This window comes from Crassostrea angulata, chromosome 1 (genome assembly GCF_025612915.1).
Source record: "Crassostrea angulata isolate pt1a10 chromosome 1, ASM2561291v2, whole genome shotgun sequence".
Classification (NCBI taxonomy): domain Eukaryota; kingdom Metazoa; phylum Mollusca; class Bivalvia; order Ostreida; family Ostreidae; genus Magallana; species Magallana angulata.
The window spans coordinates 15,970,343-15,997,068 of record NC_069111.1 but is presented as its reverse complement, the minus strand read 5'-3'; the positions used below and the strand labels follow the sequence as shown (position 1 = coordinate 15,997,068).

Genomic DNA, 26,726 nt, shown 5'->3' with positions numbered 1-26,726 from the left:
TTTAACATCCTTACCACCGCATGTAAACAACGGACTCCGACACGAAAGAAAGTGAATGGTCTACAGACATGCCGCTGTTGCCGAACTTTGAATGGGATGTGCCATCATGACGTAGTCTACAAAAATGGGATGACCTGAAGAAGAAGAAAGTTTTTCTGTCTGCTGTTATGCATGCACATCGATTTTACATCGAGCCATGAACAGGTTCACACACGCGAAAATTCAAAAGGAAAAAGTCAGGAAACTTTGTTATGTTGTGAACTTTTGCAGATTTGAAAATCAGTTTTTGACAGAAATGTGATTTAAAATTCATTTTTCCCGTGAGTTCTGAATTTACAATAACGATGGATAGGAATTTCTTGGTGCTGTGTGTGATGCTGGTGTTTACATCACTGATTGGGGGTTCAAATCCACAGTCGACAAGTGGTTCCACAACGGGTAGGTTACGTGTATGAGAGAGAGAGAGAGAAAAGAGAGAGAGAAAAGAGAGAAAGAGAGAGGCATATGAAGTTATTATTTTAAAAAACTGATTCTTATAATATTGTCACACATTTTAAACTGGCCTTTAAATAAAATGGAAATTAATGTAATTGACAAAAACTTACATGACATACTAAGGAGTGTATATATTTACTTTTAAATAAATGGGTTTTTATTATCAAAACTTGCTTTAAGGTAGCTCCATACTCGTAAAATTCTCTGAGGAAAGTTGAAACACCGAACTGATATCGACTTAATAGACTTAAATGTCATCAATTGTTAGAAAAAATATACATGTCATCACACTTTTTGAGATGCCAGATAAACATAAACTAAAGCATATTTTAGCATTAGAAAAATGTATTTTTTTTCTGTTAAAAGTAAAATCTTGTAGGCAGAAATTTGTTTTTCTTGTTTAATTTTAATGTCAACTTTATCAGAAAACTAAAATTACAAAAATATTTTAAAATTAATCGTTGGAATAAGAAAAACTATAGCATTTAGACATACAACTGACAGAAAAGTCAGAAAAAGAGTTATCTCCCCTTTGCATAGATAGAATATATAAAAATTTGGAAATTTAGTGTAAAATTAAGTGCGAAAATATCTTTAACCTACCAATAATTCTAATTACATCCATGTGATTATATTCACATAAAATAAATAAAACTATCTTGCACAATTTTTAAAGAATTCAAAGTTTTACAAAAAAGTGTGACGTCACAGAACACTGGATCTACTTTAAAGGAATATTTTAATTTTTTATGTTCATGTTTCATTTTCTAATCCTTGAACAAACATGTACATTAATTAATTCTGGGTTTTTTTTTATCAATTTAATCAAAAGCTTTTTCTAAATTAATACAATTTAGAAAAAAATCTCCAATTCATTTTTCATTACTGCATTGAGCATGTTGATCATTATAAATGGAAAATATACATATTAAATTAAGCAAGAGTGTACAGTACATGTACATATAATCAGTACAAGTTTAGAAACTAATTCATAAATCAAATTTATTTCATATTGTTTCAGTTGAATATATGTTGAAATTTTGTGATTTAAATTTTTAATTTACAAATAACCATATCAATATGACATATCTGTCTTTTATTTATTTGCAAGTGTACTGGTAATTGTTATCTAATTAAGTTCAACAGGTTTTGGATGAAAATATTAAATTCAATTTACAAAATTTTATTTCATTTGACAATAAGACTGCTGAAAAAGATATTGTCTGAGAAAAATGAAAAACATTGAGGAAAAAAATCCCAAATTTAAAAAAAAAAGAAGAAGATAGCATGAAAGAATTTGATGTAATTAATACTTTTTGAGTTTGTAAAAAAATCATACAAGTTTATGAATTTATGATAAATGTAAACAAATTGCAAATAGTAACATAAAAGGTCATGTCAGATTCCCGTGTTACAGGTAGATACCTTTATTTGCTTGTTTATTGTTAGGCTATAAAGATGATAAATATTGGACATACCATAAATCCCCACCCATCCATGCGATTAATAATTCAGGAACTAATATCTCGATATAAGCCTAACAATTACCATTACTTCACAAACAACTGAATATAGCTATATATAGTATACTGCCACTACCTGTAAGGGTTTCACATAGGCAGCCAATATTCATATTAGAATGAGCAAAAAAGTTTTGTAATAAAGAATGATTGTGCTTGATTATGTATTTTATTGAGTAAATTCTACCATTCCTCTTAATATGAAGATTTACTTTTTCTTTTAAATTATGGTTGTTTGCAAATTAGCAGATTTGTTTAATTAGCATTTTCTTTTTGTTAAGATAAGATTATGACACCATCTTAAAAATCCCTCCAAGTTTACGCTATCAGTTAGCAGTCCTGTGACACCTGTTAAACTAGTATCCAGCGCTGACGCGTGAAACTTCTTTCCTTTTCTGTCGGAAGTCCATGAATATTACATAACCAGAACATCGCATCCTTCAGATGCTACCTCCTCTCGTCATGCAACTAATCCTTTCTTCTCTCGAAATCAATTATAGAAAGGAAAAACTTATGATTTTGACGGGAAGGAAACGTGTTGCACACTGGCCGTTGGGAGACAATTTTGACAGCTGTTGCCATGGGCACCTTATAGAGTCTAGATTTGATGTAAAGGCCGAGTGGTTGTTAAAGAAAGCTAAACAATGCAATGTTATTAATTATGGAAAAGAAGAGCAATTGCATTAAAGGTCTTCTTCTTCTTGATTTCTTAAATTGATCCCCGGACTAGTTACAGTTGATATTTATTGCTTATTACTGGCTACGTGTGAAATGTTATATTTTTCTGAGGGAGAGAAGGATATAGCGATTTATTACCCTGGCCATCTGTCATCCTATTATGTTTGAGGGATAGTCGTCTATTGAATAAAGCCTTTAATTTGTGTATCATTTCATCTTTGGAGATGTGTAAACTTAAGATTTACATTGTAGAATTGTCAGGTAAAATAGTAGGGGGAGGGGTTGGTTTGTATTATCAACAAAGTAACATCATTTTATGAAATCCTCCTGTGAAAGTCATCACCTTATATCAAGCTAATCAAACTTGAACATCCTGGATACTAGGCCATATCAAATTTGTCTCAAGCACGGTCAGGAAAAAATCCCCCCTTCCCCCCAAAACTGTATTTTTATCTGCACTTTATCCTAAACTTCAAAGACCTGAGAAGAATGGATAGACCCAGTGACCAAGATTTGGGCAGCATGGCCTTAGTTTATACAGACAGGAAGATAGCCCATGTTTGTCCAACTCTGGCAGACACAATCATTTGGGCTGTTGACAAACTTTTATGTTACTATTTGCAGAGATTAAACTCGCGGGTGAAGGGAAGGCCAATCAGATGCCATATTTTCCTGTTTTGGGGGATTGTTGAGCTATGTACATCTCTTTGAACTTATTAGGCACCAGCAAAGTCAATCTTTAAAAAAGAGTCTTTCTCCTAGGCATCCACAAAACATTAAATAAGTGCTTGTATACCTGTGTTTTAATGAGTCATGATGAACATTGTTGAAATTCATGATGAAATTCAGAATGCTTAAATCTATCTTGATGCTCCTTTGCTGGAATGGCTTTTGTTGCATTTCCAAACTTCTGGAATTGAATATTCCAAAACGTAAAATTAGTCCATCTTGACAAACTTTTGTGCTACCGTGCTTTTGTGAAATGTACCCTTTGAAAAATCTTTTTGGATGAACCAAGTATATTTGTATATAATCATGATGATACAATCTTATTTGAATTATTGTAATTTACATCGTTGCAACTATGAAGAAAGGATATACCGTAGCAATTAAATGAGACTTTATTGATAAAGTTAATTTCAATTTCAATTGCAGTCTTGAGGGAAAACTATTTAAATTCCTAATGAAGATTAAAAGCTTTGATTAATTTGGGATTTCCTTTGAGGATACAAAGATTTTAATTGTCTGAGTCCAGAAATGCAACTTGTTTGAAAAATCTCAGCAGCATTTTTACATCAGGATCTAAAATTGAACTTGATCGAGTAATAAGTCGTCTTTTTTCTCTTCAATGTGCCAGAGTATCACAAAGAGGGAGTTCCTCAGCATTTATAGGAATTTTTTCTGGTTATCCTTGAAAAGAAAAGAAAATACATGAGCATTAGTTACTGTAAATTCCTTTATTTTACCAGAGTACTCAATTTCACAATTCAACAGTTTTGCATTAAAATTGCGAGAACATAAAATCACAAATGCTGAATTTTTATAAAAGTGCCATTTTGTTTACATGTGTCTGAAAAATAAAAACGATTTCAAAATCTGCGAGATGTACTTTTCGCAATTTTATTTATTTTATTAATTCCTCGCGTTTAATTGTTTGATTAGGAATATATCTGTACAGTACTCTTACGGTACACAAAATGATTTTTCTCTACAATGCTTAAAAAAGATTCATTCTAGGTATAACAGGCACCACTCTTTATGGTAAAGGCAGTGCTCCTGGAGAAAAACTGTTTTCTGAATCTGAATTGAATTTGAGAGAGAAAGAGAGAGAGAGAGAGAGAGAGAGAGAGAGAGTTGGAGATTTGAAAGATGAAAAATAAATGCTGTAGAAAAATTCTTTTGAACAAAATGTTTTTGAGAAGCTTCATAAGACCCTGCACATAGATACCCTGGTATTCTGTCAAGCAGATTAGTTTACCCCTAGTTGATTTTAACTTGTGGGTATTATCCCAGATCCTATTTACTCATAATCTTTGTTTATTGATGTCAGATTTTTTTAATAGAAGCATTGTGTAGCTTTTTATATACCAACAGGCCCTAAATTACCCGGTATATATACTGACCATAGGTATTTTACACACATATTTTAGGAAAGTAAATAAATATTGAAATTTCACTTTCAAAGATTATCATTTTGGTCTCTTCTAGTACATGTAAGTATTGAGAAACAATAAATATATTAAAATTTGAGAAAAAAGTTGAGAAAAAAGTTGAGAACAATAATAAAATGTTAAAACATCTGAAAATGTTTTCCTATCTATTGGCGGGTTATTTGATTTCAACTAATTCTAACAGGAAACAGGCTATTTATTTAACTTGGCCTAAGTTATATTCCTTAAAAAGGTGTAATATTTAAGATTTGGCCTGATTTGAAAGTGTTAATTTTGATGAGGTTTAAATTGGGTCGTGACAATATTTGACAAAGGCTTGTGATGCTTTGGCCTTTGAGTAATGGATAGGTTTATACAGGTGCATAGCAGAGACTTGCTTCTGTTTCTATAAACTCTCTCTGTCTGACATCACCTAAGTGTTTTTTCTAAGGGGTGTACGTGTGCCTGATGGAATTTGTCAAACACAGGAATTTCAGTCATGAATCACCTTGTCTTAATATTTTCAGAAGCTTTTTGTTCCTCCAATGAAAAATGAATTGGGGTCTCCACCCAGATTTTTTATTTATTAAAGGATGATAGAAAAATAAACTCCTACGACTGTTTTATTTTCAAAAATGGGAAGCATTTTAACGAGTGGCTGTTTTAATCTGACTGTTATTGAAGTTGTACAAACTTCAGATTAAATGTCACCAAATACAATATGATTGTATATTGCTTTAAATGGCTTTACGCTTTTACTGTTTGGTTAATAGAGGTGATAAAATTTGATTAAAAATTGCAGCAGTGTAGATGACATTTGGTCATGATCCTCTTACTAGTTTATAAACACCAATTGAACAACTTTTAAAATGTATTTAAAGTGTAAAATTACTGGAGTTTTTCGAGTTGATAATTGAATTAGCCACTGGTAGCTAAAAGACTGATTTTTACAATGATACTTTATGTTTATGCGTATATAAATTTAATTTACATTGAAAAGATGATTTGATTAATTTGTAAAAGAGTTCCCAGAAAAGGATATAAAAGTTTTTATGGTGCCAGCATTATAAAAAAAAATCATTTCAAAAGGAAAGTATCAAGGATTTCATATTTCTGCTTGAATGACATAAACGTAGATGAGAATCGATCTTGTTACGTATGTACCCCAATATTCATTTTTTTATGGCATCTTGATATGTCTACAATCTTCTAGCATTAAAATATTATACATTATTTACAACTACATTTAATTTGGGTGAGGCAACATTTTTTCCAGATATGTTTTATCAGACCTGATCCTCATTATGATCCGCTCAAGATGAAGAACGTAAAAGACTAAGCACAATGAAAGGCGCAGATAACTATGCTAATGAGTTACGATCTTTTTCACATATTTGGGGCCATAAGATGTAACTTGTGATTAAAAACAAACATATCTGAGTCAGCAAACATCCTTAAGATGGGGGAGGATAGGCAAGCCTTTTAGGGTAGAATTTTTCTGGTTTTGAAATGTTAAGGGGCGTGAGTAGGGTGATGGGTGTATATACCTTTGTCTGATCCCACCATTAGCTCATCAAAACCTAGGAGTGCACAAACTTATGGATTACTGGGCCGCAACTTTATGTCCAAGTTTATACAAACATTTACCTCTACACACGATCACATGTAGTACTGTAACAATTGAAAATTGTGCAATAGATTATGTCTTGATTCATCTACCGATCATATTTTCTCACTGTAAAATGTAAAATTTTACTCCTCTGCAATTTCCGAGTTTATTTTGCTCCCTAAATTCCCTGATCATTATGAGTGGGCGGATTTTTAGTCCTTCTCACATTTGTTTTAAATATGTTGGTTTACTATTTGTTATCATTTAAAACAATGAAAAGAGGATAATCCTTTAACATAAAGTGATACCTAAGCAAATAAACCTTATCTGTGAAATATATTTTTTGGTCAAGCATTACACTAGCTAATGATATACTTTCTATCTTTGTGAAGTTTCTTTGAGTAGGAGGGATGGCATTTTGATTGTGACAGGGATAATTTGACAATTATAGTGCTATTGTAGCCAGGCTGCTAAAAGCTCTTAAAACATAAGATAACTGGAAGTTTTAAAAAGGTCTTTTATGTTGCCGTCAGGAGTGAATCCAAGAATTTTACTGTCCCTTATCAAACATGGATGAGCTTGGAAAATCAACTAGGGCAGCTAAGGTTAATGAAAAGCTCCCGCATTTAAAATTAATCTTTTATGCTTTGCTCTAGCTGAACTAAGGTGTCCTAAAAGTCAAGCAATTGCATTAATAGGAGGAATCGTTCATGTTAATCATGCCAAAAAAAAACCATGCAGCAACAACTAGGTACAGATTAATTGTAAGAGAAAGCCTATAGAGCTGTCATATTTTTCAGCATGAAAATATGTGTTGTATCTCACAGATAAGGTTTTTGAAATGAGCCTAGCTCTTATCATTTGGGCATGCATGTCCCAGTGATTACCAAAGCAGCAGATACGCAGTCAAAAGATGTACGTTGTTGAATGTTAAATTGTCTGGCATGGTCCATTGATTTTGGATACAGTAAATGAATCAGTGTGTATTGTTTGTGGGAGGTATGGCCACAGCTGTTGTTACGTGCACTCCCGATTTGTCAACAGTTTTGTCATGATTTATTTGATCAGATCAAAGCGCAGGGGTGAAAACAAAAAGAAATTCATGCTGATAGTTCAGGTGTTTAATATTAAGGTCACTGTATACTTGACGCTTTCGATGCTTCCAGATTTGGTTATTGTACTTGGCCTTTGTTTCATATGAGAAAAATATCAATTATGATAGTTATGAGGAATCCAGTGACAGAAACAGCATATGAAATCAATTGCTTGGGCTTTACTTAATCTGACATTTAGTCACAATGTGATACCTATCTATAGTCTAAAGGCTCTCTTGACAATTGCCTCTAGGGGTTGCAGTATCTTATTTACATTGCAGTGTTGAGATCAATATCGCATAGAATTTTTTTTTATTTTTCCAGCAAAATCCTAGCCACATTTATTTTTTGACAATTGTCACAAATTATTTGCAGTTGGCAGAAAAGTTTATTCAATTGTCTTGCATATCTATTGATTTTCCTCTAAGAATGCACATTATCTAGTGTGATTTACAGCTTTAGGAGAAGTTTTGCAGGGACTCAAGGCTGTTCTTCTCCATCCATTTTATGTGCTAAGCTTCCCCCCTTGCACATTGACATCTTTCGGTCTTGTTCTTTTAAATCGATATCAGCTGCACAGTTCAGCCTCCAAGAAGTTGTCCAAAAACTGCTAACCACATATCACATCATCTGAAAACTGCGCAGTAGATGTCATTTGATGTCCTTGATTATTTTCAACTTGATGCAGTTTTTATCATTCCATGATTTGGTTTCAAATATTTTTTCTATAGCAAATACATGTTTTAAACCATCTTTTGTTTTATTTTATATCGTAGTAAGATTTGCTATAGTAAAATATGATTAAGGCTTTAAATTTATATCAGTAGTTGTAAATTAAAAATTTGAACTTCAAATAATCTTAAAACTGATAATCTGCACTTGAAAATTGCAAGTTATATTAAGATTTAATTCTCATAAATTATGTATACTAAGGGTAGAAAATCTTGAAAATGGAAACTCTATTAGTAAGATGAAATGAAAAATGGATACAAATTAAGATAAAGTAGCCACCATAATCATAGCCAGGGTTGGTATAAACTTGAATTCATAAATTTGGCAATTTCAAATTGATGTGTATTAGAACAATTATCTGAGGTCATCTTGAACCATGAAGGGCTATAACTGTATACTAGAGATTGTACCAGTGTGAGTGTAGTGCTAAAGCCCTTATAGAATCTTGTTAATAACTATTGTAGTTATTGAGTGTTCATATAACTGTCAGTTTGACTTCAAATATCAAATAAGGCATTCCTTTTCACAGAGGCACACACACTGGAGTTGCCCAAGTATTGTCCATTTTGAGATTTATGATTCCTTTGTAATCTTTTGTTACTGTAATAGAAAGTCAGTTCATTGATGCTTCATCAGCATTCAAGGTTGATGTCCTTTTGAATGGTTGATATGCATGAAAGTCTAAATAATCAAAGAGATGTGCACATAGGAATGAAATTAATAATTAAAGGAGACAATTATGACTTCTCAAGCCCCAAAGGATTATTAATAAGATATTAATAAATCAAGCCTTATTTATCTCTAATTAGTATGAATTTGTATCCATGTGCACTGAAATTCAAATTGTATACATGTACCTCATAAGTATACTATATGTTAAGGAAGTCAATACTGTGGAATCATTAAATTTCGTGGGGCTCAATTTTCATGGATAGCTCAAGTTTTACATGTTAGTGGGGACATAATGTCATGTATTATCTTATACCTACAAAAGGATATATGACTTTATAACCTATATTGAATAATTCATGGAGGATATTAATTCGTGGATGAGAGGTACCCACGAATTCCACGAAATAATTGAGCCACCATGAAATATAATGTTATGATTCCACAGTATTTGTTTTATAAAGCTGGCAGTCCGTAGACAAATTGTAAGCCATTTCAAGAGTTGAAGGAGTATGTAAATTTGTATATATAAGTAATGCTTTTTTTCAGCAAAATATTAATGGGGCATATTTGAGTTGTAAGCTATATGTTATGTATGAATTTTTGATATGCATCCTTATTACATGATATTGAAGAATTATACATACATGTTTTTGTGTGGATTGCTGTGAGTTTGCAGTGGCTATATCCCATGCTTCTTTTTCTTTGTGTAGGTGAGAATGTACTAACCTTAGCAACCACAGGAAGTGTAACCATGGAAACTAACATAGTGTCTAATATATTATCAGAACCTAGTGTAGTGTCTACAGTGACCTTAGAAACTAACAAAGAGACAAATCAAATGTCTGACTCTAATATGGCATCAACACCAGCATTGGAAACCAGCTCAATGACTTTATCATCATTGCAAAGTAGTATAGTTTCCCATGTAATCTCCTCATCCACGATTGCAAGTGCTATTTCCATAGATACTAACACAGTGACTAGAACTGCCCTTGAGAATCCTAGCATATCATTGATTGAACCAACAAACAGCTATTCAACTCAATCAGTTCTTCCAACCTTACAGACAGAGCAAGCATCCTTAACAAGTGAACAAGGACAATCAGTTGTTACCTCAACAAGTTCATCAGTGCCAATTCAACCAAGTACTGCTACCTTGCCTCTATCCAGTTCTGAAATTAGTCAGCAATTTTCTCCCAGTCATATTTCCCAATCATCATCTAACAGTGAGACTTTTGGTCAGATGTTGTCAAGTGATCTGAGTGGAACAGCGTCCACTTTACTGGCCGAGTCCACAGTGCTCACAACTTCATTGAATGAAGTATTGTCTTCTGCAACCCATGTTACTTTGGCAACTTCTTTCATGCAGTCTTTAGAAACAACTTCTATAACGTCACTGTCAGTGACACCACAAATAACAGTAATGTCTGGAACAACTCAGTTAACAACATTACCTTTGTCCTCATCTTTAATATCCACTTCATCAGATACTGGAGTTAGCATAGTGTCCACAGATTCCAACTTGGCTACATCATATGAGTCAGCTTATTCAAATGTGTCACCAACTTCAAACCCAGCAGCAATAATTTCAACAGCAGAATTAGGAATCACCAGCTCCATTTTGCAGAGACCCCTACCTTCCCCATCTTCAGTGATGTCCTCAACAGTACTTCCATTACAGGAAACCACCTCTGCGAATGCTGTAGCATCTTCAAACATACCAAGTACTGACATTGCAACTTCCACATCAGTGACATTGTCCCCAGTCTCTTTGACAAGTTCAGAATTATTGTCCTCTTCAGCAATGAAAACATCTTCAGAGTCATCCTCAGTGTCCTCACTGATGTCTTCGATGCGCCAGTCAGCATATTCAGCAGATTTGACAATGTCTTCAATGGTGACACCATCTGTAGACATGACTGTGGGATCCATAACAATGTCCTCAGATTCCTTGACAACAACCTCAATATTATCATCACCATCCTTGACAACAGTCCCAATGTTGTCATCACCATCCATAACAACAACCTTAGTTTTAGATTTAACATCCTTAACAACATCACCATCTATGACAACATCCTTGAATTCAGCATTCTTAACAACAGCATCACCATCATTGACAACAACATCAGTGTTAATTTCAACATCATTAACAACTGCCTCAATGGTAACATCATTGTCCTTGACTACAGACCTAAAGGTATCCTCATTAAATCCAACAACATCTCAAAATTCTGCAGCTTCAACTTTGATGCCCAGTTCATACATGGAATCACTCAGCAACACAAGTATTAATCCAAGTTCTATGGTTTCAACAACATCAGTAACAACATCCCAAAGTGTGATAACACCTAGTCAAGATAATTCTAATATTTTGTCTTCATCAGCAGATTCATCTTTAACATCATTGATGCCATCGCAAACATCGTCAACCATTCTAATGAGTTTAATTAGCTCTGATTTTAATAGCAGAGTGTCTAGTGACCTGGGTGTTGTGACAACCTCACAACCATTAGAGACTAGTGTTAGTGAAGTGTTTAGTGCTAGTAGAAGTGTGAGTGTTAACCCAACACCAAGTTTATCCACAGGTTCTGCAACTGATTCTTTGTTGATTTCCTTGTTTGAAAACTCATCAACGATTTTACCTACTGAAAGTGGTAATTTAACACCTACCACTAACACAGATTCAACCTCCAGCCTTTCCTTTACCAGTGGATTGTTATCACAGACATCATTTATAAGTTCCTCAACAAGTGGATCCCCAACATTATCAACTGGTTTTGTGACTTCAGCTGAATCTATAACCAGTGCAACTAATGGTTCTCTTTCACCATCAAGTGAGTTTGTTTCAAAATCCTTCTTTTCAGGATCATCAGGTTCAGATGTATTCACCACTCCTGCTACAGCATCTTCTACCATGCTCTTGCAAACCATTTCTAGCACATTTGGTTATTCGGCAAATGCAACTTCTACACCAACCACAGTGCAAACCAGTTCCATGATGGATGCACTTAGCACCATGATACATTCCAGTTGGCCAGCAAATAATTCCACAACACAGTCTCTTTCCTCTCAGCCGATAACCACAACTCAAATTTACACACCAAGTACAGTATCATTGGAGAATTCAGTGATTACATCACAAGCAATGTTTGAAAGCTTTAACATCACTAGCTCTGATAGCTCTATTTTGACAACTCCAGTTATCAACTTGACATCAACACCTGTTGGAATGACAGACAGTTTTGTTGTCCAAACAACTGACGGTTCAATAGTGACTACTCCTATTATCAACTTTACCATATCTTCAAGTGAAACGATCTTCAGTACAGGTACTCCAACCAGTGAAATAACACTAACAACAAAGAATATTACTTCACCAGTTGAAGTGTCTTCTGCACTTTTAACATCACTACAAAATGACACTGAAACTACAAGCGTGATAGGGACCACTGTACTATTTTCATCAGTGATGGCAAATTTCTCAACACCTGTGATTTCCGAATTTTCATCATTGGTGTCAAACTTCTCTTCATTCATTGAACAGGCCACAGTTTCATCATTTCCGATTTCTTCAACTTTGGCATCACAAACAGATTTTGCAACAACAACATACAGTTCTGTAAATGTAACTATGGTTGACCAGACATCAGTGTTACCAACTGTAAATATATCTTCAACTTCTGCCATTTATTCAACAGAATCTTTATTGCCAGGAATGGAAAATGCTTCAACTTGGACAAATTTTCCATCAACAGACATCATTTCATTATCAACGCAGATAATTTCAACTGGAAACCTTTCAGAAACAATAATAACAACAACACCGCTTATGAGTAGCTCGTTTAATGCTAGTTTGCTAGAAATGACATCTTCAATGAGCTTTGCTACAGATTTGGAGAATAACACAGTGAGCATGATATCCAGCATGTTCTCTTCAGACCTGGTAACCAATCAATCTGTTTCTGTATCTTTACCAGCAAATGCGAGCAGTGTTTCTCTTTCAACCGTGTCAGTACCAACCACGAGTGAACAGTCCACTGTGATGCCTTCTTTATCAGGATCTTTGCAGTCTTCTGTGGCATCATGGAGCAGCCAAGGTAGTGATCTGTTGTTGTCCACATCAGTGCATGAATATAACACCACAACAGTTATGATAGAAGGAAACCAAACACTCCAAACAACAACTGAATTAGTGTCACCAACTGTCGTGTCAAACTTTTCAAGTTCTTTATCAACCTCACAATCAATTGCATCTGTAGTTTCAACAGAACTTAATATATCTAGTACACCAGCAACCACTTATATAGAGCAATTAGTTACTACAAGCATGCCAAATTCTACTGCAAATAGTTCGTTGATAACCTCTGTGATTATGTCTTCAATGGTGGATAGTGAAAGCTCATCCACATCTCTGAACTTGAATATATCCACAGTATCTTCACCAGTACTAACAATGTCGACAATGACTGCACCTATATCAAGTATGTCAGCGTATTCTTCTTTGTTAAGTGAATTACTAACAAGCACAGACATTTTGAGCACACCAGTCACATCTGTGGTGGAGACACTCAGCACGAATGGCCTGCCACCAGTGTTATCTAGCTCGGTCATGGATGAATCTTCTTCACCATTGATAACAAGTGTATCTTCCATTTCCACTGAAGTACAAAGTTCAATCCCACAGACTACCAATATAATCAGCTCAGAAACTTCTAGCATCACTTCAATACTAACAACACCATCTATATCAATAAGTTCAGAGGGATTAACAACTGATGCCTCAACAGTTATTTTGTCTTCAGCTCTTCCAAGTTCAACTCCAGACTTGTCAACAAACATTCAGAGTACTCTTACTGCTATTCCAGATACTAAGACAACTACATTATTTTCATCAGTTCCTGTAACTACTGAAATACCAGTCAGTTCTGTAGTGGAAGCATCAAGTTCCACACAGATTGCGCAGCTATCTTCATCCGTACAAGAAGTAACTTCTGTAACACCATCTTCAGAAATCAGTCCCACCCTATCTTCCTCCAATGTCACAAGCAGTCCTGCATCAACAGAACCAAGTTTAGAAACTTCATTATTAACCCCTAGCATGTCCTCATCACTATCCTCAACAAGTCAGATAGTGACAGCAGCAGTAACAAGTCTCTCTATGGAAAGTTCAAGTATAATGCCATCACCAGCTTCAAGTTCTCTACCTGTTTCAACAGTGTTGCAGAGTAGTTCTGTTGAAGTTTCTACCTCTGAGACTGTGACATCCAGCATTTCTAGTGTTGTATCAGCAGTAAGCAGCACAGTTACAACCCAGAACCCAAGTTCCTCTGTACTGGTGACATCAACCATCCCGGGGCCTTCAACATCTGAAACAACAACAACATCAGTCATAGACTCAACACCATCAACTGTTACTGACAACACGACAGAGAGTTCTGTGACGACATCATCAGTAGACATAGAAACTACACCATCATCAGTACCTGGCAATAACACAGAGAACTCAACCACAGCAGCAGTGTCCTCTTCTACAGTAACAACGACAACAACCTCAACAACTACAACAACAACAACGCCCAGGCCAACAACAACAACACCTACACCAACAATAAGTGTCAATGTTGTGAGAGTTTACTGGGTTGTTACAGGTAAGATGTCTGAATACAGTAAATACAGAACCTTTCTATACAATATAATGCTTAAAAATAGAAGTATGTCTAATTTATTGGTTATTTTTATTACAGTTTTGAAGGTACCCTTATCTGTAGATGTGAACAACCAGACATTCATTGCATCCATGGAACTGAAGTTAGCCACAGCCTATGTAATGGCCTTTGAGAGACAAAAACAGATTGCAGAAGGGACGTTTGAACCACTGCGACGTAGAAGGGCAGCCCAGGTGCAGGACACTGTTGTAAATGTAAGTAACCTTGGTTATCATTTGTAAAATTGATTGGTCACAAAGCACATTCAGTTATGGTTTGCTATGGTTGATTGCTAAATATGATGAATTTTTCAGTGAAGAAGCTTCTGGAGCCAATTTTCAACTTATTTTTTTTTATACACTCCTTCTTTTAGATACTGTCAGAGTACCAGTAGTAATATTTTCAAATTGAGTGTCTTTTCCTGTACAATGTATTATGAGCTACTGTATGAAGAAAAATTGTCATCATATTTTTTTTAATGATTATTTCTGTCCAATTTGCTGGCCCTCATTGACAATGGGCAAATTTTAAAAGGGTCCAATTGTAAACTGCAAATTACTCCTTTTAAACAACAACTTTGTTAGAGAAAAAAATAGGATGAAGTCTTTTACAACAATATTTTGAGACAAAAATTTCCTTGTGTACTGTATATAAGAGAACCATTGTGATAAGATTGTGACAGATGAAATGATCCAAGCATTTGAACTAATTTGTAATTCTGTGACTCATTTAGTTGATGTCAATAGAATGTTTCCTTCTCTCTAACAGATAGTGAATGCTACAAGAACACTAGGAACAGGAAACGTGACCTTTGTTTACAACATTACAAAGAATGGAACAGAAGTCCGCTCAGAGGAAGCTGTCAGGACGCTTGGGTTGCTCAGTGATCAGGAAATGGCCTTGACGCTCGGATACGTGGTGGCAGAGAAAGCAAGCAGTGAGTTTACAAGTTTACAAGATCTTAAAAAAAGTTTGAAAATGCTTCAAGATATCGAAATGTTCTTACATAAAAAAAAAAAGACTTTGATTTGGTATAAAACACACAATTCTTGATTTAAATTAATGGTTACCGTAGTAATTGTGAAAAAGTAATTTAAGCAGTTTTGAAAAAAAAATGTGGAGAAATTCATGCAATATCTATATACAGAACCCTCTCCAAAACCCCCCAGAAAATTCTGATTGGAATTATATTGATTTCTTGATTCATCCTTTACAAGTTTACAGACCAAATCAAGAGAAGTTAATAGCAGCAGATCATACCTTATATGTCTTTATACATAGAAAAATCAAAATTTCATCGTAATGCAAAACTGAGACTGCAGTATTTGTAAGTTTACCAAAGAGTAAGAAATTTTCTAATATGTCTAAATTAGGAAGTTTCTACATTTGTGTATTGTCCTTTTTCTGTTTAGCTTATTATGGAAGGAACAGTGCTAGCTCTGTTCCTGAGGAGACCAGTAATCTCTGGATTGTGGGTGTGGCAGTCGCTGCTGTTGTCATTGTCATCATAGTCATCTGGGTAATTTTCTGCTTCATCATTAAAAAGAGGGGCCCAGAGAGTGGAAAGGATGGAGAGCCACCGCATCTGTTAAGAATGAAAGGTGGAAATAAGGTATTACTGTTAAAAGATATTTCATCTCTGTGGATAAAAAAACATTAAAGAAAAAAAAAATTCTAACTGCTCTATGGACAAACACATTTTGCTAATGCAATTTGAAGCAAACAATGGTTAATATTGTGTTTCAAGAGTGATGAATCAGTGGAAATGGTCCAATCACCTAGCAACTCAACCCACAATCTGAAAAAGAGGCAGTCATATGAAGTCACAAAAGAGGCAGATTTGGAAGACCCTACATATGCTGTTGTCAAAAAACCAGGGTAAGATGCTTTAAATGAACATTTCTCCCTCATGATCAAGCACCCATTTTCAAGTTTCAGTTGTCAGAGTATTGGGGTAACCAAAAGGCATTATTTAGGAAGAGTCTAGGCAACTAATACATGTAATGTTCACAGTTATAGGTTCTAAAAAAAAAAGGGTGGTCACCATTTCCAGAACTACATGTACAATGTCTGCATCTTGCATGAATTCTAGACAATTGTGTGTTTATCCTTTACCTATTAACTCATGTTAAAGACTGTCCTTTTAACAAACTGTTCAAAACTAGAATTTTCAAATATTTTGAAAGCAAAAAGATGGAAGATTCCACAGCTGGAGATTCTGCTACATTAGCTTCAGATGACACAGGGCTTCTACCATCTCCAAGTAAAAAGGGCCGACGTAAAAAGAAAAAGAAACCAGCTTCAGGTACAGAATGATAACCCTAAATGATATTGCTGTCAAACTGAACTTTTATTTATTTTACAACGATTGATAAACAAGTTCTACAACTTATATTAATATCTCTCGTTTGCATGGATGTTAGCGCGAGGGGGTCATTGGTGTGGGAAGAAGCTGGAGTCACTGTCAGCAACAAGGATTGTATTTTTTTGTGCTTATCATGTCAGTTTGTTTTATTATACAGAAGAGTTTGATAATATAGAGAAGGAATCTTATTTGGGTTCATCAGCCCCACCCCATCCGGTCCGGGAACCCAAGTCATTGTCAGTGGAGGTAGAAGCAAACTTTATATCCTTATATGATTAGACAGAGAAGAAATTTCAATGTTGATGTTTGCTGTTGAAATAGGTCTAATATTGAAAATTTTGTTAATGAATTTTTTTAAGGATGAAACAGAGTATCAGAGAAAAGTTGCAGAGGAAAGAAGGAAAAACAAGAAAAGATTGAGAGAAAAGAGAAGGAGAGAGGGACAGAAAAAAGAAGGTACTCCTTTGTTTGAAAATCAAATGAAATTGATAATTCATCATTTTTTCAGTTGTTAAAAAGGTGAGAAATCACAATTTTTATAGCCTATAACATGATATTGGTAACTTTTTCAACTCTGCATGGGAGCAACATTTTCAAATGATTCTTTCTGACATTGAATCTCTGAATATTTAAACAATCTGTTCATTCCAGACACTGAGGACATGATGAAGGAATATCTAGCTGTTCAGGAAGAAATAGACAACGTACTTGAAGCCCCTCCACAAGAGGGGGAGATTCCAGAGGTCTTCAAGAGCAGCACTTCAAAAGGGTAACTATTCCTGTCTTCAAAGGAACAGCCATGAGCTCTCTCATTTCACAGGTCAAAGTCTGCAAACAGATCTGGCTTTCAAGAGGGGAGATTTCTACACATTCTTGTGATTTATGATGCAATTGGGTTGCTACTTGCAAAGTGGAAACCCTTTCAATACAGATTTTTTGAATTTTGACTTGAAGAGTAACTAAGAGGGTTTTTTCATTGATTTGTTATAATTAACTCCTGGGTTTAAACTGAAATCTCACTCAATTTGTTTTTTAAAGTTCAAAGAAAAAGCGAAGGAGAAAAGGAGATGGAGAAAAGGTAATTGGAACTTCAATGAAATCAAAGTGGACATGTCTACTATTTACAGAATATATATACAGTTATTTCTACTAATGCCAATGGGTGTATAATATGTACGATGGAAATCAAATAATTTTTATTCACTGCCCTTGAATTCAAGTTATTGATACATGTATAAGCTAAGTTGTGTGTGCAGTGGATTACAGATGGTGAATACTTTGTAATGCCATTGGATCTAATTTTCATTGCCTAACTAAAGAATGAATACATACAGTGGTATACGTGCAATATTGTATGGAGGTCATATTATTTTATGCAGAATGAAGGCTATGAGCCAGAGAACCTAACTGATGCTAAGAAGAGGATGCACAAGCTTTTGGATGATGCCTTTGCACTTATAACTCCAAAACTTGATGAGTATGTTTCCAAGTATTTTATATAAAAAGAATATAAACAAACATGTAAGGCAATAAAGGGATATTAAATAGCCAACATTTAGAATTTACTTTTTGGGCAAGGACTTCCAGGAATTTCATGTATTCCTGGAATTGTATGAAATTGGTACATGAATATATTAGCATATGAAAGACACTTTGTACAAAATAATTGAAGATCTAAATATGTAGAACAAAACATGGAGACATTTATTGTGTTTTTTTTACATAGAACTTCCTCAGAAGGTTCTGAGGACAAGCTTAGTTTACCGGACGATAGACATGCACCCCCTCCAGAACAAAGTTCTTGTTCTGTTAAGTCTCTCAGTTGGGGGCCCTCTCCATCGGCTAGCCCTGGAAATAAGTCCCCGGTGTCACTGTTCAGAGAGAGGTATCTCGGTGTAGTACAAGCAATGCATGGTGAAACGTCACAGCAAAAATATCTGTAAACACAGCCCTTCCTGAAAATGAGCATTATTGCACATATATCAACAGTATTTATGTATATGACAATTGTGTAGCATGAATTATGCTTTCCTTGTACATATAAACTGTAATAATTTATAGCAGCCAGCATCCAGGGATGTTTTCATGTTAATCAAAAGCAAATAAAATGCTATTTGATACTAGATGTAATGTCATGATGAAATTATTTCTGAATGAGCATATTCACATACATCATTGCTCTATTTGTTGTGTACTCTCACTACTCTGCACCCTTCCTCCCTGTTCAAAATAATAAGCTATTGGGATAAACCAAATGCATATTTTTACTTCATGGTCACAGCTCTCTAGTCCGTTTTAAGCATTTTAAAAAAATCAAGTTTTGAATGCTCTATCCCCCTTTCTTTTGGCATGTTGATAATTTTGATCTTTCGTTGACAAGCAAAATTTTTTTAATTCATGGTCACACCTCTCTAGGCCATTTCAAACACTAAAAATTTATGTATGCTCCAGCCCCCTTTCTTCTGGCATGTTGTTAATTCTGATATCTCAAGCAAAAAATCAATGAACTAAAATTTATGTATGTAAAGTAAATTAAATGCAAGCAACATGTGTTGTGAATGATAACCTTCAATTTTCATACCTTCTATTGACATGACTGTTCTTGTGAGCAGAAATAAGGTTTTCCCTGAAGAAGAAATTTCTCTTCCTTGGTAATTATCAACTTCCTGAACATATGTGTACTTTTTCTAAAATATTGTCACATACCATGCACACTTTCATTAATTCATTTGCACAAGGTTATCAAAATATCAGTTTGTAAAATTGAAATGAATCATGTACTTCACATAAATGGAGTGGCTGCATGTTTAATAACAGAATCATATATTATTTGGGATTATAAATGGGTTGGTAATTTCTTTTGCAGGAAGAATGAGGAAGAACAGACCCCAGGTAAGTGTCAGTGAGAGCTATGGAGAAAAATGATAAGGGGTGGGAGAGTGCATGTACCTTGTGGCCTTGACTAGAGTTAACTGAAGTCAACATATCAAAGTAGAATTGCCAATTTAAATAAGGAAGATTGTAACGTACATCATCTATGTCACTGCTAACATTGGCTTTGTTAAAATTGCAAAAAAAATTTGCATTAGTTTACTGGTGTCAGCTATATAACAGAAAGGGACATCACATTCAATCAATTTTGTAAAACTTGTGTGAAAATGTTATCAGTGATTCTGATATATTGTAATGATTTAAAGTTCAACCCCATGTATTGCAAACTGAAAAGGTAATAAAGTAAAAGTATGTAGTTATGCAAAAAAGACAGTAAAAATTTTAAAGACTTCTTTGCAGCTGATATTTATTTTAAATTTATCAGTAAATGTTCATCAGTAATTTGATATCCTTATAAATCTGTTTCTTGATATAAAATAAAAAACTTGCTTGCTAATATTTTTTTTTGGTTACAGAGAAGAAACATGAACCAATGTTCATAAACCCCAGTTACCAGGGCTCCAGGCGGGAAGGGCTAACTACCTGGAGTCCATACAGAGCCGCAGACGAGGTGACACTTATCTCCATGCCAAAAACTGTGGTAAGAAACTACTTTTTATTATGAGTGCAATTTCTTTAGACAATGCAATGAAAAATTGGCAAAATTCACCATCTTTTTGTAAAGTGTTTAAATTAACTAAGGAACAAAGAATCATACTTTGAGTATTATGAAGTGATCAAATTGTAGTAAAGACTGAAGGGCTTTATGATAGATTTGATCACGCCCAACTGTATTTGATCACCTTGTAATATTCAAAGAATGATTCCTTAAATCATTACTGATATTGACATAATTTTCAGCAATTATGTGATTAAATATTAATATAGTCATTGATGAAATATATTGGATTATACACTACCAAATCGATTCATAGTTTTATCTCAAAGACACTGGAAATTGGAAAATGTTAATATTATAGAGTAAAGTTTGACATGTCTAATATTTAAGGGTATTATTTTACTGCAATGAACAGTTGGTAAAACCCATGAGGAGGGGTTCAGCCAAGGAAGTGAGTCCAGGCCTGTTGTTTTCACTCTAGAATCACTGATATTGAATAAGATAAATTGTTCCTTCACTTTCAAGATGCATGAAGTTCCTGCTGTTATTTTCAAAGTTCCTCATTTTAGTTTGCTATATTAAAGCCTATTTCCAGATCACCAGGTGGATAGAAGATTGATTCCATTGGATTTAAACAAATTTTTCTGATGCATGCATTAATTATATTGGTCTGTTGATATTCTTCAGAAGTCAACATGTATTATACTTATGAGTTTCTTTTTAAATTGTGTCTTTATATTAAAAAAAAATCTTTTGGTACATGTGACTTACATAGGAACTGTCAAAAATGATTATACTATATGAAAACAGCAAAGGTCTTTGACAAGGAAATTAAGAGTGGGTAATTTAAAAAAAAATAGAAGTCAATGAACATCATCATTTTACTGTAATTCTTTGTTTTCTTTGTACAGATATGTATGTAATGTTTTACATAATGTTCATTTTGATTCAACTGCCCACAATTTAGAATTATGACATCGTAAAGACAACCTTTCCTGCCATTTTTGCATTTTTAGTATAACACAAATTGTTTTCAAGCAGTTTTTCTTTCAGAAAACATAGAGCACACGCTTGAACAAACAAAATATTTTAATTAGAGATGTATCTAGGCAAGGCTAATAACTGACAAAAAAATTTCCTTGTTCAAGCATGCACTCTATATTTCCCATTCATAAAAAGATAAGAAAAATGTCCATTTTTGACTGTTTTTGATTAAATTATAGAAATAGTGTCACTTCTGATGTCATATACTGCCAGTGAGTGCAGATGAATTAAATAACAGGTGAAAAATATATTTTACATCAACTCTTCTAAAATAAAACATAACATTTTAATGTACTTAAAACATTTAAAAAATGGACGAATTATGGGGGCCAAATTTAACTCATATCATAATTATATAGTTCTTTTAAGGGAAATCAGTCTAGGAATTGTTAAATATGGTGCTTGAAATGTTCATGATTTTGCCATTCAAACCCAAGCCAAATTACAAAATATTTATAGTTTACTTAGCTAAAATAATGTAGATATCCAGTAAAAGTTCATGGTTTGATTAGTTGCCATTGTTTGCCCTAAAATATGGGTACCTTCTTTCCTACACAAAAAAAAATTAACATAAGTTCAACAACAGTTTAGAAAAATATGATTCCATACATTTTCAGGTAAACCAGTAAATTTATTTCCCAAATTTTTAAGGTTCCTGAGGATGATATGGAGAGAAAAAGTCATCATTCCAAGCGCCCCGCTGTGAACCTCCCTGACCCTGTGCCAAAGGCTTCCTATACAACAGAGCCCCCCAAACCAATCATATTGAGGAACTTCACCACAGAAAAGTCCTACTCATCCAAACGCTCGTCAGACCCCAAACCCTACCTTCAAAATGGGTTCGGTTCTCGTGAAGAGTCAGACATTGACAAACTAAAATCTAGCTCCATTAGTCAAAATGACTCAGGTAGAGTTAAGTCAGCCAATGGGGATCTATCCCAGAAGCCACCAATCCAGCATCAGAAACCATTTAAACGCACCCCTGAGGGGGAAGACATGACAGACATTGTGTCAAAGAACATTCACTCAGGGGAAACCCCTGAAAATACGATAACTGCTGTAAGGAACGAGCTACAGAACATTGTCCACCCCACAGTGGTGACCGTGAGTTCCGGGGGGTGGATGGGCTCGTCTTCAGGGGGAATGGCAGATATAGCATGAGAGGGCACGGCTAGTACTAGAGTGCGTGACCAAGGTAGTAAACACCATTCATATAACATTGGTGGTAAATATCTTTACAGCATCAAGGATCAACAGATATGTGATATATTGTCAGTATTGGAAGCTTAATTGAACGGATCGTGTAAAATTGTTTTCTTAATTTATCACTGTATCAATAGAATAAGATAATCTTCTTTGATATATTGTTTTATTTCGAATTGCATATTGTACAGTGGAAAACATTCCTTTTACATATTTTGTAGATTTGTTATACATGTATTGTATAACAATTGTTACTGTTGTAAATTAAACATTGTAGTGAGGTGATTGCGGAGGGGTGTACATTGTTGAATTCATTTAGTAATTTAATCGTATTTTACATGAACTTACCACAAACTTTCATGTATTTTTTGTGAAATGACTCGACATTTCTTGACTGACATATCTCTTCTCAGAAAGATCTGCAAGTGTTATATATTAACTGTATTCTTTCTATCACATTTTTACAAGTTTGCATAACATACTCTTATTTTTGCATTTAATTATACATTTTAGTAAATATGACTTAAAATTTTGCAATTTACATCTCTGTATCGGGACACATCTATAAAAGGTACAGTGACTTGATTTATTCCTTCTTTCACGTTTTAACAAGTTTGCACTGAGAAGTACACTTAGTATTGCATTTCATTTATTTACATTGATTGGTTGTGGTGAGAATACACACAGTTTTTTGAATTGTTGTGATTGTTGAATGGTTATTCTGTAGTGAGTATATGGGAGCAGTTATACCTGATTATAATTTGAACAGTCTGGGTGGTAATGAATAATATGCATACCCACTCACAAATCCTTAACCAGGTTCACAATACATGGAGAATAGTTAGTATGGTATTCTATTTATTATTAAATCAGCATATTTTTTTAATCTTTGTTATGAAAAAGAAAGAGTTTTTCATTTTCGTTTTGATTATAGAAGTTTTTGACATTTCACATGTACAAGTCCTTGTGCTCTGTTAGTAAAACAATATATTAAAAGTTATGGTTATACGTGTACAGAAAGATGCATCCACATCTAACATGATCTTGTGTTAAAATTTCTACAAAGTGAGAAAATGTATGAGGATAGAATAAACAGACTTTTTAAATTTTTTATACTTTTTAATTTGCTTTAAATGTACAGATATATTTTTTCATTGAAGCAAATATATGTAAATTAAAGCTTAATTCTGTTTAGTACAAATGTCTATTGAAATAATTGAATTAAATTATGATATTTATTATATTTATATAGATTATCTATACATCTATCAATATTGTCATTCCAAAAAGTGCAGTAGAAAACCGATCAGAAACATGATATTTTTCAATGTAAATCAACATTCCAATATTTTACAATCAGCCAAATATGGTTTTCAATGATATTATTCCCGGTAAATGGGTTGTGAGTGCTGAGCTTATGTGATATTTTTATTGTTTTTTTATCCTTGCACATGAACAAATGTTTTCTACTTAATGACCAATCTTCTATAGTTATTATCTGAATAAATTATTGACTATTGTAGAAAAGTCTTTGTTGTGATTATCAGTACGGTATCGGCAGAAATTTGTTTTTTTAATAAATCGTAATAACAAAGATGGCATGCATCAGAAATAAAATATTTTGCATCTCAAGAACAGATTTCGTAATACCAACATATCAACATAATCATCTAATTGTAAAAGTTCATTTACCCATATATACACACTCAAAAGGTCAGTAAAAAGTAATAATTTGGGAGGGGCGGAATTTTATTTACATTTAATTAGATATAAAAAAAACATTTTTCAAAAAAAAAAGAAAAGAAATACTATGTAAAATTGAAATTAAAGAAAGGTAATATAAAAGGGTTTCAGATTAATTTACTATGACCCAATTAGTCAAAGATATTTTGGGCTATATGGATGCTTCTCGAGAAAAGGATTTATAAACAAACTACCCTATTTTCATTTTCTTAATTGTTCTCATCAGGGCATCTGGGTCTTGATTTGAATAAACGTGAACGCACTTTACTCAAAGATGCCCTGAACCAAGTTTGGTTGAAATTGTAAAGCGGCATTGTTGGAAAGATGAATGAAATATATTTTCTATCTTAAAACTTTGCTTCATGTGTGGTAATCTATCAATGAATTTAGATGCTATAACTTGAGAGTTGAAATGAAAATAAGCAAAAAAAAAATGTTTTATTTGTTTTACAACAGTATGAGGCAAGAGAGGGTCACCATTGGTTGAGTGCGTGTGGAGGGGATACGGTCTAATATATGTATGGAGCATATTTAAATTCGGTCAGTTTTAACTAAAAATATGAAATACAATAAATGCAGACCACGATCAAACGGGTCTATAACACTTGAAGTTAAAATCGTCTTCTGTAGAACCTATAAACAATTTGTTTTTAGAAACAAAATTGAAGCAAAGTTATACAAGCTTTTTGTTTACATGTTCATGTATATTGTTTATAATTTCTTAAAGCTAAGAAACGATAAAAGGTAAAGGTGAGTGATTTGGCCCTTGTCGTTTTTTGTTATTTTATTTTAAAGATTAGAACATAATATTCAATTATCGATTTAGCTTTAAAACATTATATGTCTTTTTATTTTGTATTTCTTTTCCAAAATAAATCATATGTAATGCTCTATTAGGTCAACGGTTGACCCGTATCAAAATAGTTATATGTTATAATGTTTCTAATGTTGAAATTATTTCCATATCTAATTTTGTACAAAAATACATTGGAAGAACTTAACTATTTTAAAATGATTTACAAATGCATGTATATACTAATCGAATTTTAAAATCAATTTTATAATACAAATGCTGTATCAATCAGTTGCTTTTTTCCAGGTCTTTTGTTTATAACTTTTGAAGACTTATTCGTTAAAAAAATTATAATACAATACCGGTCCACCTTTGTCGAATTAATTCTTCATCCCATTGTAACCTTCTATCAGATTCTTCGGAATTTTTGTTAAAACAATCAAGAATATTGTAAACCACTAATCTGTGTATCCTTTCAGTCTTATTAAATATTTTAAATGTTTTTCATTCCACTGTGATCCATGCCTTTACAGCTTGTATGAAACTTGAATATTCCAAGCTATAAACTCTAAAACATTCTATCTATAGATCATCCAAATGATATTATGACACAGTAACTCAGATTTCTCTCATTATCTGACTACTAGCACAGTTTGATACAAATGTCTCCATTTCTAGACAGTTTTCTCCGTATGTCTCAAGTGCTAATGATGTATAATTTTTACATTCTTTTAGCTATTCCTCATGATATTATGACACAATTACTAAGATATCTCCTTTAATCTCGTCAGCTACTGTTAAGCTAATGTATTTCATATGAAATATCTCTATTTCTAAACATACATCTCTCTTTATCTGGTCATTTACTAGCGCATTTTGTTACAAATATCTCTATTTTTATATGCTTTTGTCAATGTAATTCAAGTAGCTGTACATAAAGATAGAAGATATCTACAAGTGTTGTTAATTTCAACATTCTATTAGGTCATCCACATGATTTTACTCAGATATCTCCCCTAATATCGTCAGCTACTGGTGCAATCCATATCTTTACAAATATCTCTTTTTTAGATGTGTTTGTCAATATAACTCAAATAATTATATGAGAACAAAGTTCTTGTTCTTTTAAGTCCCTCAGTCAGGGGCCCTCTCCATCAGCTAGCCCTGGAAATAAGTCCCCAGCTTCACTGTTCACAGAGAGGTATATCGGTGTAGTACAAGCAATGCACGGTGAAACGTCACAGCAAAAATATCTTTAAACACAGCCCTTCCTGAAAATGAACATTATTGCACATATATAAACAGTATTTATGTATAAGACCATTGTGTAGCATGAATTATGCTCTCCTTGTACATATAAACTGTAATAA

The 26,726-nt window shown here is 33.6% G+C and overlaps 1 protein-coding gene across 1 annotated transcript; it reads left to right on the top strand.

Moving 5' to 3' along the window:
• LOC128174013 (serine-rich adhesin for platelets-like) lies at window positions 1–24,347 on the top strand. The gene is given in 20 exon segments (XM_052839664.1): window positions 1–438; window positions 9,661–10,890; window positions 10,893–11,181; window positions 11,183–14,601; window positions 14,698–14,873; window positions 15,427–15,595; window positions 16,071–16,270; window positions 16,406–16,536; window positions 16,845–16,963; window positions 17,181–17,269; window positions 17,383–17,479; window positions 17,675–17,792; window positions 18,062–18,101; window positions 18,403–18,500; window positions 18,750–18,908; window positions 19,636–19,674; window positions 19,890–19,915; window positions 20,431–20,555; window positions 20,989–21,024; window positions 22,269–24,347. Coding segments are annotated over 20 exon segments (7,164 nt in total). The 5' UTR covers window positions 1–344; the 3' UTR covers window positions 22,779–24,347.
• The last annotated feature ends 2,379 nt before the right edge of the window (window positions 24,348–26,726 follow it).